Consider the following 12,881-nt stretch of genomic DNA (forward strand, 5'->3'; position numbering starts at 1 on the left):
CCTTGTCTTTTTCAGCTTCTAGAATCTTCCCTCATTGCTTGGCTTGTCGCCTCCTTCCATCTTCAAAGCCAGCAATGTCAGGCTGAGTCCTTCTCATGCTGCCTCACTCTTCTGTTTTTAAGGACCCTGGTGATTGCGTTGGGCTCACCTGGGTAACTCAGGATGCTCTCACTATTTTTTGCTATTTTTTAATTGAAGTATAGTTGATGTAGGGTATCTCCCTATTTTTAAAGTCAGCTGATTAGCAACTGTAATTCCCCTTTGCTGTGTAACGTAACATATCCACAGATTCTGGGGATTAGGACATGGACATCTTTGGAGGGACATTATTTTGCCCACCCCAGGGCTTGAGAAGGAGTTCCAGGTCAGGACCAGCTGTGCACCCTCATTCTTATCAACACCTCTTCCAGAATGTGCACAATAGCCCTCTCAAGAGAGAACACCCATTAGCCTCTCTCTAAAATCTCTGCTGCAGCTCACATCTCTCCCTGAATCCCTTTGTCCATGGCATGATCAGAGAGCAAGGGTGGCAGGAGTAGTACTGCACACTTCACTTGTTAAGTAAAATTTTAATCAAAAGAACATATAAAAAGATGCACAAACCATAAGGGAACAGTACAATGGCTCTTTTGCAAAATGAACACTCTTATGTGACCATCTCCCAGATCGGCACCCCAGAAGCCCCACTTTGTGCCCACAATTACCCAATTAATTATCACCTCCCCCTGAAGGTAACTGCTCTTCTAACTTAGTTTGCCTGTTTTTTAAGTAAACTTTTTACTGAAGCATACATATAGAAAGGTGCGCAAATCTGGCGTGTAGCTGGATTCTTTTTCATGAACCTGCAGTCAGCATACTGAGTAATCAGCAGAACATTCCCAGTACCCCACAATCCCCCCCTCACGCCTCCTTCTGTGCACTGACACCTCAAGTGTAACCACTATCCCGATTCCTAAGACTGTAGATTCATTTTGTCCATTTTTGAATTTAATTTTGTTCAATATTATGTTTGTAAGTTTATGATGATATTGCGCCGAGCGGTAATTCACTCATTTCTATGGTTGTATAATAGCCCATTATATGCCTCCACCACAGTGTATCTGTTCTCTTGTTAAGGTTGTTTCCATTCACAGTTCAATTTGAAAGGGAGTGATTCCCTCCCTGTATCTCCGCTGTCCTAAACTCAATCCAACCAGCGGTGAGTGAGAGACGTTGTATGGAGCTACCGGGCTGGAATGGAGGGTTAATGTGTGTGTGTGTGTGTGTGTGTGTGTGTGTGTGTGTGTGTGTGTGTGTGTGTGTGTGTGTGTGTGTGTGTGTGTGTGTGTGTGTGTGTGTGTGTGTGTGTGTGTGTGTGTGTGTTGTGTGTGTGTGTGTTGGTGGAATGGATGGGGGTGTTTCTGAGGTTAGCATTGTAAGACAGGGCCAGATTATGGGACTTTGAGTGCTAAGCTAAGGAATCTGGATTTTTTTTTTTTTTTTTTTGCGGTACGCGGGCCTCTCACTGTTGCGGCCTCTCCCGTTGCGGAGCACAGGCTCCGGACGCGCAGGCTCAGCGGCCATGGCTCACGGGCCCAGCCGCTCCGCGGCATGTGGGATCTTCCTGGACTGCAGCACGAACCCGTGTCCCCTGCATCGGCAGGCGGACTCTCAACCACTGCGCCACCAGGGAAGCCCAGGAATCTGGATTTTATCGGCTTGGTGTGTAGAAGTCACTGATAGTTTTTGAGCAGGTGCATGATAAGCATGATATTATGTTGGGAAGATTGAATTCAGCTAGTGCCAGATGGCGTCAATAGGAGAGACTTAGAAACAGCCAGTTAATTAGGATTATGATCAACTCCAAGTTATACAAAAAACAGAAATGACAGTGACCTGAAGAAGGAAGTTTATTTCTGTCTAGAAGCCTGGAGGCAGCGTGTCCAAAGTGAGCATGGGGTCGGGGAACCACAGTTTTGTGCCCTGTCACTTTTACCATGCAGCATGACTTCCATTTTCATGGTGCCTCGTGGTTCAAAATGACTGGTGGGTTTCCAGCCAGGATGTGCTCATTCCAGCCAGCAGGAAGGCAAAAGCAAGGCGGTCATTCCCCCACCCCTCCTTTAAGGACACTTCTCTGAAGTTGTACTCGCCGCATCCACTTCCATCCCCCCTAACCCCCATGCAGTCACCTGATAGGGAAGAAGGGAAGACTGGGCATCTTGGTGTTTTTCCAGCCCCATTATGTGTCCAGTTAAAAAGTGAGGGTTCTATTACTAAAGAAGGAGGGGAGGATATTGGGGGGCAACCAGTAGTGTCTGCCAGGACCTTTGTAGTCTCTCCAATATGAATAAGGGGCAAGCCTAGGGCTGTGACCTTGGTATGGATGGAAAAGGGAGAAGGCATGCGAGACCTCATGTGGTAGAACATGGTGCTTGATTGAATGGAAGGGAGGAAAGATAAGGTAGGAATGACCATATATTCCAAAATATGAAGTGAGGGGTTTTTTTTCCCCAGAAAATGATTCCTTGGAAAAGAGGAAATTGCTGTATATGTGAGTCCTTGCAAAGTCTCTCAGAGTATGTGGAACTCTTTGAAATATGTTGAACAAAGTACTACTGGGGGAAGACACGTTAGCTTGAAATGTCCTCAATCAGTGTGCTAATTTTGAATACATGTAGAAGTCAATGACCAAAACAGTAAAAGAAAAATCAACTCAAATTTAGTCATTATTCCTCTGGGCACAGTTTCACAATTGCAAGGGCTGGATGACACTGGATACGATACTTTAAGAGCAGCACAGTGAATGAGTAAGTTGCAGAGATGGTGAATTTATGCCTCCAGGACATATTAAAAAACCCAACAACTGTCCTCATGTTACATAAGTGGGAACTGGTGGTCTGAGATAAAATTTCCAATGACAGTATCATATATAGATTCAGAAGGTGCTGTATCTGATGTCAGAAAACAAAAAAATCTTTAGCATTGATGAAATACTGATGTTAGAGAGGCAAGCATTTGAAAACTGTTTTATGACATGAGAGAAAACACTGTTTTCTGAAACATTTTTAATGAATAAAGCATTATTTCTAAGTGAATATATATTTTGTAATTTCAGATGTTTTGAATATGCATGTATGAATAAATGGATACTTTAATTATTATAACTAGATGTTTGATATTTCATCTATATCATTTAAAAATTATGTATTCAAGGCCAAGGAATCTGGGGCAGAGGCTCCTTCCGTCATAGGAGAGAGCCATTGGGGTTGCCTGCGTTAAGGCAAACAGTATGTAGACGAAGACCTGGGCTCGGCCTTGGCAGTTGTCAGGTGCAGAACTAGGGCCAATTTGATTCAACATTTATTGATCTTTTGTTGATCAATAAATGTGTTTATTCAACATTTACCTATTTTCTAAAACTTTAGTTACGAAATTCAGCATCTAGCACATGGGTGTGGTTTCAAGGAACAGTTCAGAGTCTAGGCAGGGAGACAGATATGGAAACAAGAAAAAGAAACACAGTGCTAGGGAATTCCCTGGTAGTCCAGTGGCTAGGACTCTGTGCTTTCACTGCGGTGGCGTGGGTTCGATCCCTGGTCAGGGAACTAAAATCCCACGAGCTGCACAGCGCGGCCAAAAAACAAAAACAAACAAACAAAAACCCAGTGCTAGAGCAGACAACAAACCCGTTGTCAGGGGTGCGTAGAAAAGTCAATCCTTGCTGGGAAAATCGGAGAACATTTTAGAGGGTGGGTGACATGTGACTTGAGCCTTTAGGAATGAATGTGTTTTTGAATAATACAGAAGGTAGACCAGGCCAAGGGACCAGCATGGATGAAGGCACCCGGCTAGGACAAGAATCTGAATTCTTTTGGCACCGGTAGAGGGGCTGGGGTGCACGTGGGACTGCCATGGTTGTAGGGCGGGCAGTGGTCTGTCATGGAGGGCCTTGAACGTGAATGTTACGTAGTAAGGCCATAGGTGGGTTCTGAGCACGGAAGGGGCAGGACCCAAGGCAGGAAGAGCAGTTCCAAAGCTTCTGGAGAAGTCTGGGTGAGAAATAGACTGGAGCATTGCTGCAGTGGCAGGAACCGTCAGGAGGGCTGGAGCAGGGGCGGGAAAGCCAGGGCTTGTCCACCCATGAATGTGATGGTGACGCAAAGGACACATGGAAGCTGAGGCCGAGTTTCCAGTCCGGGTACCGGAGCAGATGGAGTTACCTTGACCATGAAAGGACTTGAGTCTGTACCTGGAAAGGCTGGGCTGGCAAGCAGGCCTTGACCACTGGGTGAAAGTCACAGAAAGCCAATGTCAGGTCAACATCTAAATGTCAACATCTAAATGGAGGTTGGGCTCCATTTGCCGGCCCTGTGGGAGCTGGGGATTCTGGTCTGAGGTGGGAGACGGGAAGGAAGGCCTCTGGGGCTGCTGCGGCCCCAGCCCTGTGTGACTGGTTCTCATTGAACACAGAGTAGTTAGTATGCACACTTGGTGTACCAGTGGAGTGGCCTTTGAGGGACAAAACTCTTAACTATGATGTCTAAGAACTTTCAGAATTGGAGAGGGGACTCAAAATCTCTTTTTTAGCAAGTAGGCTGGCTGCCTGAGAGGTGGTGGGGGTAGAATCTTGGCTTTGTCACTTAACTAGCTCTGAGACCTTGGAGAGTGTCTTTTTATCTGCGGCCGCCGGTGTTCCTCCCATGAAATTGGGACCTCGTCCACCTCACAGAATGAGATAACAGTATACAAGCGCCCAGCTCACTGCCTGGCCCATAGTAGGCACTTAGAAAATATTAGTGCTTTAGCTCCTTTGTCTTCTTGTGCAGGGGCAGGAAGAGGGTGTCATGCCCATCTTCCTCAGGGGAGCAGCGTTGTCCTGTCCTGGGCCCCTGTCCTGGGCCTGTGGTCTGGTTTAGGCTGAGGAACGCTGCTTCCAGACCACGCCTCTCATTTCATGGCTGACTCGTTAAAGCCCAGAGAGTTAAATCACCTAACCGAGGTCGCAGCGTGTTGTGACAGAGCCAGGCCTCTCCTCTCAAGGCCCACGGCACGTAGTGTTGGCTCTGATGGGATGCTACGCCATCTGTCGATTTACTTGAAACAGTGATGCTTAGAACAATCCCCTCCTCTCTCTCTGCCCCACCCTCTTGGTGAAGCTAAATGAAAAGACTCATTGTCTCATGGAGAGGAGAAAAATTGCTAGAACAAAAGTCAAAGCTGTTTAATTGTTTTAAAAAATATTCTTTCCATGCCCCCAAATGCTTCATGGAATCTGTTCTGATTGAATTAACCTCTATTTCTCAGCACAACAATGCTTCTCATATGCCCGTATGTGAAAGGAACTGTTTCTCAAACATCATTTTGTTTTCCAGTTGGAACTGGATCTGGCTCCTGTTCTTCAAATGCTAGCAGCTGTAAATGCCTCCCTGAGAAACAGTGATTAATGTGGGCTACATGTACTGACTTATTTTTTCTTGTTTCACTGCCATTGCGTTTTTTTTTAAAAAGCCTGTCTTGTCTGATATGAATATTGCCATGCTGGTTTTATGTTGACTTGTATACAGTATCCTTTTCCCCATTCTTTTAGTTTCTATTAAACAGCTTTTTAGAAGTCCAACTTAAAACAATCAAATTCATCACTTTTAAGTGTATAATTTGATGGGTTCTGACAAATGTATAGAGCCATGTAACCTCCACCATAATCATGATGTGAACATTTCTGCCACCCCTGAAATTTCCCTCCTGCCCCTTTGTAGCTGACCCTCTTTTCCCATCCCACCCCCTGGAACCACTGATCTTTCTGTCACAGACTTTTGCCCTTTGTTGAATGTCATATAAATAGAATTGTTCAGTATGTATTCTTTTTGTGTCTGGCAGCTTTCACTCAGCCTAATTATTTTGAGATTCACCCATTACATCATTCCTTTAACTGCTGAGTAGTAGTCCATTGTATGGATGTACCACAATTTATTTATCTGTCCGTTAATATATGGACATTTGCATTGTTCCCAGTTTTCAGCTTTTACAAAGAAAGCTTCTATGAGCATCTGAGTATAAGTCTTTGTGTGGGTGTGTTTTTATATCTTCTGGGTAAATATCTAGGTTGCTGGTTTGCCCAGTTTGCCCAGGACTGAGTTTTCTGGGATGAAGAACTTTCAGTGCAAAAACACAGGCAATTCTAGGCAAACCAGACCAGTTGGTCACCCTGTGCTGTCTCATTTGGGAAGTGTATGTTTAACTGAATGAGAAACTGCTAAATTGTTTCCCTAAGTGGCTACACCATTTTGCATTCTTACCAGCAATGTATTAGGATTCCAGTTTTCCACATCTTCGCCAACACTTGGTTATATCGGTCTTTTTAATTTTTGTTATTCTAGTGGATTTGTCATGGAATGTCATTGTGATTTTTTGTGTGTGTGTGTGTGGTACGCTGGCCTCTCACTGTTGTGGCCTCTCCCGTTGCGGAGCACAGGCTCCGGGCGCGCAGGCTCAGCGGCCATGGCTCACGGGCCCTGCCGCTCCACGGCATGTGGGATCTTCCCGGACTGGGGCACGAACCCGTGTCCCCTGCATCGGCAGGCGGACTCTCAACCACTGCGCCACCAGGGAAGCCCCATTGTGATTTTTAATTTGCATTTTTCTAATGACTAAGAATGTTGAACATCTTCGCATACGTTTATTTGTTATCTGAATGTCTTCTTTGGCAATATGAGTGTTCAAATATTTTGCACATTTTCAAGTAGGTTGTTTGTCTTTGTGTTGAGTTATAAGAGCTTATGTCTGGAGATAAATGATATATCAGATAATGTTTTGTAAATCTTTTCTACCAGACTGTGACTTGCTGTGCCATTGCATTTTGAAAAAAGAACATTTGGGCTTCCCTGGTGGCGCAGTGATTGAGAGTCCGCCTGCCGATGCAGGGGACACGGGTTCGTGCCCCAGTCTGGGAAGATCCCACATGCCGTGGAGCGGCAGGGCCCGTGAGCCATGGCCACTGAGGCTGCGCGTCCGGAGCCTGTGCTCTGCAATGGGAGAGGCCACAACAGTGAGAGGCCCGCATACCGCAAACATAAAAAAAATTAAAAAAAGAAAAAAAAAAAGAAAAAAAAAGAACATTTAAGAAAAATATTTTATTGACGTACGGTTGATTTACAATGTTGTGTTAATTTATACTGTACACAAAGTGATTCAGTTATACCTATACATACATTCTTTTTCATATTCTTTTCCATTATGGTTTATCACAGGATATTGTATATAGTTCCCGTGCTATGGTAGGACCTTGTTGTTTATTCATTCTATATAGAATAGTTTACATCTGCTAATTCCAAACTCCCAATCCATCCCTCCTCTCCCTCGGTAACCACAAGTCTATTCTCTATGTCTGTGAGTCTGATTCTGTTTTGTAGATAAGTTCATTTGTGTCATATCTTAAATTCCACATATAAGTGGTATCATATGGTATTTGTCTTTCTCTTTCTGACTTACTTCACTTAGTATGATAATCTCTAGGTCCATCCATGTTGCTGCAAGTGGCATTATTTCATTCTGAAAAAGAGAGTTTTAAATACTTTTAGATACTAACATGTATTTTCAGATTATGGATTTGTGTGTCATTGTTTTAGTAGAGTAGTCATAAGTAAGCATCAAAGTTAATATAAGGTACATTAAATGGCTCAGTATGACAAAAATTAGCAGTGTGTACTTTATATTAATTGGTTTGCTTGAATAATGATGATAATAATAATAAGTAACTATTGCTTCTTGAGCACTTACTATGTGCCAGGCAGTGTTCTATGTGCTTTACATATATATGAGCTGATATAATTCATGCAACGATCAGGTTTCTTCATTATCCCCAGTTTAAAGATGAGGAAACTGAGGCAGAGAGAGGGAAAGTAACCTTTTCAGGGTTAGACAGCTAGAAGTGTTTATTTCTGTTTATTTTTTAACTCCCTATCCCTCATCTATCTTCAGGGCCTTTTGGTTGGCCATGGTAACTTGAAAATGCAAACACTTCTTGAAATCCACAGTAAACCCAAGCCACATGAAGTGGTATTTGTTTTTTGAAAATGATAATTATCCACCACATCGTGCTCTAAATGTTTGGATTTAATTGCAGATGTGTCAGGATGGACGTGCGCCTTCAGAGCATGTTGTATACATTTTAAAAGAAATAAACGCGGACTTTGTATTTGCTCAGATGGGAGGAAGGAGAACATCATTAAGATAATAAATCACATACATAACACACTTAGAATGTCACATAAAATGTGATAAATACCGAGGAAACTTGACAGTAAACAGTAGGTTTAAGACCAGAGAAAGAGGCAAAATCTTTTTTCTTCCTTTTCTAGAAAGGAATCTCACAGATTAAGCTATGAATAGGGAACAGTCCAATTAGTAAAGAGTTTAATTTGTTCATAAGGGGTGGGCAGTAGTTATCTGTAATGAACTAGCAATGCTCTGGAGCTTCACCCCTTTATCAGCTGCATACCCTTGGGCAAATTATTGAACTTCTCTAGTTACTGTAGGAATTAAATGACTTAATAAATTTAAAGCACTTGGCCCAGTGCCTGGCACATAGTAAGTGCTGAATAAACATCTGCTATTTTTAATAGAATTTTAATGCATAGTGAAAAGTGAGCTAGCTCAACACAGCAAGTGTGAAAAACTGTGGACTTCGAAGGTCGACAGACCTGGGTTCATCTACAGGTCAATTCCTGAAAACAGTTTGCTGAGCAAACAGTTCACTGAATTATTGAGTATTTACTTTTTCATGTTTTAGGAAGTGGTCCCTGCCCCTGCCCTGCCCTGTTTCCACGTCTGGTGGTGAAACAGCTATGGCCTTTCATGAATTGCCTTACGGGGACTTGACTTGCAGCTAATCAAGTTTTCTCTCATCGGTGAATTGGCAAATTAGCCTCTTACCCTGGGTTTGAATCCTTACTTTGCTACTTACTTTAGCTGGGTGACCTAGGCCAAGTTACTAAACTTCTCTGGGCCTCAGTTTCCCCATCTCTAAAAAGCAGAAATAATAATTCTGAGTTATGCGAGATACGTCTGAAGATTGAATGAAATCAACTGGGTGAAATTGCCAAGCACAGGATGAGGATTTAGTAAAGACTTTACAGCAGATGATCTTCCTTAAATGTTGTTCCTCCTTAAATATTCCCTCCTCCTCACTAATCTGTATAAACTAATAAATTGCTATGACACCCACTATAATGATAGAAACTAGAAGAAAAATACGTTTAAACCTAGTCCCAGGATATTGCCTTCTCCACGAGGGTTTGCCAGGCAGAATAGGCAACATCATTCACCATGTGGAAAGTACCTTTCTCATCCCATGTGAAGCACTGAGATTGGCCATCCTGGGAGACCCTGGATCTGACCATGTCGCTTCCCTGCTCAGAATCTTTCCTCCAGAGCCTTCACACCAGCTACTCTCCAGGACCAGTACAGAAAACGGGTAAAGTCTGGTCAAGAGTGTGCTTCTCTGGTTGAAACTCCCTCACGCCTGTGGATATCTGAAGCTCAACTCAAGAGTCAAAATTCTTTCTGCATCCGAGAGCTTTGTGCTCAACGTTGCCTTTGATCCTATTCTTCTCTGGTCCCCTAATGCTGTTGCTTGTTTGCTTGTCCTCGCCTCCCCATGTGTGCCAGACACTACCCTGAATGCCTTCGTTACGTGGATTAAGTCCATATTAACCATATTCCCACATGGCATGAGGAGGTTAAGCAGATTGCCCAAGGTCACACACAGTTAGCAAGTGTCAGAGCCAGGACACTTCAAAGCCAGGCGGTCTGGTGCCAGGGTCCAAGCCCTTAAAAACACTGCACCACGTTCCCTCTTAATAGATGTGTGTGGAAGGCAGGGAGGCTAGGAGGCTAAGTCATGCTATCTTATGCAACTGTATATGTATTCCTTGGGAAACATATATATTAATTTGTACCATCCACTATTATTAGACTAAGAAAATATTGTTACTTGGAATCCTCAGATGTAGTTTTTCCTTTTTCAAATCCAAGATATAGAATGTGACTATGAATAATTGATAATGAACTTGATTGAAAAGAAACTTCAGGGTAGAGTTTTTTCCCCCAAGTTTTCCATTCAGTCTTACAGTGACAAAAAATTCAACTATGTACGCCCTGCTCAGAGTATCCAAGAACCTACCAGTGGGTCTGAGGGTCATACACACAAATGGAATTTTCAGTACAAGTGGCCTGTCTGATCTGGGGAAAGGCGGGGGGTGAGTCTGCAGCACCTAGCATTCAGGGAGACCCAGAAACCTCGCCCCGCCCTCTTCTCCCATTGTGTTTGTCACAGCCTTGCCCCTCTTTCTCTTCTTGAAGATGGAAAAGATGCTGGTGGGCTGCTTTCTGCTGATCCTCGGACAGATCCTCCTCCTACCCGCTGAGGCCAGGCAGTGGCCTCCTTCCAGGTCCATCTCCAGAGGGAGACATGCTCGGACCCACCCTCAGACGGCCCTCCTGGGTGAGTGACGGGGCTCCACCTACAGAAGTAGGAAGAGGTGGTCGAGGGTGGACCTCCAGACCAGGGGATGGGTGTCCGTCGGGGCAGCTCTCCCAGCCCTGGGTCCCGTGTTGGGCGTGCTGGGGGAGAGGGCATCTCATTGGCAACGAGTGCATCCTGAGTTGAGAATGTGGCTGTACACGGGTTTTCAAATGAAATTAAACCTCTTCTATTGCAATGCTTTTCAGTTAATCTGAAGCTCATGACTTGTCTCCAGTAAGCAACGGCACTGAGTTTTTATCTGAAAAAGCCCTGGTTGGACTTACCTGGACAAGGGTGTTAGGAGAATTTTTTATTGGATTTGTCTGGCTAATCTGTGTTAATAATGCTTCCCTGCCTGGCAGAATGAGAAGTAGAGCAGGCGGGTTTGGGGAAGGTGGGAGCCGGCACAAGAGAGGTGGAATCAAGATATTAGAAATGGAAAACGTTAGAGGTCTGTTAGGCTCACCCAGTGAACGTGTTTTCTTCAGGTGAATTCTTTTCTTTCTCCAAGAGGAAGGAAAGGTCCTGAAAACACACAGAATATAGATGTATGGGCCTGGTTCTAAACATGGGCTCTGGAAAGCCTGGGATGTGGGGGGTTAACAGGAAGGCTGGCCAGTGGAAGGATGGTGGGTTTTGGCATAGACCTGAGTTCATAGACCTGGCTCTGGTACGGACCAAGTGTGTACACTCAGGCAACATGACCTCTCCGAGGTTCAGTCTCCTCATCCGTAAAATGGGAATGTTAATGCTGATCTTGGAATATTTTTGTGAGGAGAAAGCAAGATAATTAATATATGGAAATTATAGTCATGCAGTGAGTGAAAGCTTTACCACAACCATCATTCCATGAAGTTGTTCTCCAAAACTGTGTTTTATATTTGTACCCCCTAAAATCTCACCCCCTGTGAAGGCCACTGAGAAAACTGCCCAGTGCCTGGTCGCCTCAGCATCCGCAATGACAGAGACCAGAGGAACCAAAAGCTCTGTTTTGAGAGGTCAGAATCTTTACGGTGTTAACCTAAACAATGACTCCATGATGCTGGGCCCTCCATGTCTTTAGTCTCTTGAGACTCTGTTTCCATAGTGACATAAACATAGGACTTCTGCAAATGTGGAAAGGACTGGGGGATATTTAGTACGCTGATTAAAGGGTTGTTTTTTGTTTTTTGTTGCGGTACGCGGGCCTCTCACTGCTGTGGCCTCTCCCGTTGCGGAGCACAGGCTCCGGACGCACAGGCTCAGCGGCCATGGCTCACGGGCCCAGCCGCTCCACGGCATGTGGGATCTTCCTGGACCGGGGCACGAACCCGTGTCCCCTGCATCGGCAGGCGGACTCTCAACCACTGTGCCACCAGGGAAGCCCTAAAGGGTTTTTTTAAAAACAAATTTCAAGATGATAAACATATACCATCATATGATAAACATATCTATCTATCTGTCATCTATTTATGTATCTATCTATCATCTATCTATCTATGTATCTATCATCTATCTATCTATCATCTATCTATCATCTATCTCTCTATCTAGAAAGACAGAGGTGGTGGAGATGTGTAGGCGTGTGTGTGGGAGAGAGAGAGAGAGAGAGAGAGAGAGAGAGAGAGAGAGAGAACTGGAAACGCCTGATTCCTAGATCAGCAGCAGCGATTACACAGTTGGGTTTCTGATGGGGATGCTTTCGGAATGAGCCTCTACACTCTTAGCCAGAAAAGCATACTCCTTTTGGTGTCAAATATCTCTGCCCCCATGCCGTCCCCACCCCCTGCCTCTCTCTCTCTCTCTTCTCTCCCCACCTCCGACACATACTTGTACACACACATGCACACAAACACACACACTCACACACTCTCATACCCCCTCCCCCCGCCACGGGGCGTCCCCTAGTTGTCAGCATTCACTGCCCTCTCCTTCACCCTGAGCTCATGCTCTGAAGTAGAAACCCCTTGTCTTCGGAGGTAGAAGATCCTGTTTTGCTAAGGGCATCCATCCCATGTCCAGTATCCCCCCCCCCCTTTTCTCATTTTGTAGGAGAATGTGTCAGGGACAAAGAGGGGGATGGGATGTGGCACATCTCTGCCTGCCAGGGGATGGCGTGGCCGCTCCCTGACATGCTGGAGGGCTGCTTGACTTGGGAACATGGTGAGTGAGTGAGAATCGTGAAACCAAAGGCCAACACTGCAACTCTGGCCTGGATCCTCTAGCGCCATCTGCTTTTGGTCTACATTTGACAGCGAACAGAGATGGAGAAGCTATGCTTGTTGTGGTCCTTGCCCTGGTCACTTTTTTTGTGGCAGATCATTTTGGCTGTATTTGTGCTATCCACTGCATGGTGTATTTCCCCAGTTACTTGCTTGCATGGGGTGTCTCTGAAAGT

General features: G+C 44.7%; 1 protein-coding gene across 7 annotated transcripts in view; it reads left to right on the forward strand.

Moving 5' to 3' along the window:
- Positions 1-12,881, forward strand: part of MATN2 (matrilin 2) — a 155,416-nt gene that overhangs the window by 5,000 nt on the left and 137,535 nt on the right. For all 7 annotated transcript variants that reach the window (XM_060127879.1, XM_060127882.1, XM_060127877.1 and 4 more), the window contains exon 2: positions 10,342-10,483. In XM_060127879.1, the coding sequence (XP_059983862.1) occupies positions 10,342-10,483 (142 nt within the window). The remainder of the gene's footprint in view (positions 1-10,341; positions 10,484-12,881) is intronic.

This window comes from Lagenorhynchus albirostris, chromosome 17 (genome assembly GCF_949774975.1).
Source record: "Lagenorhynchus albirostris chromosome 17, mLagAlb1.1, whole genome shotgun sequence".
NCBI classification, from domain to species: Eukaryota; Metazoa; Chordata; class Mammalia; order Artiodactyla; family Delphinidae; genus Lagenorhynchus; species Lagenorhynchus albirostris.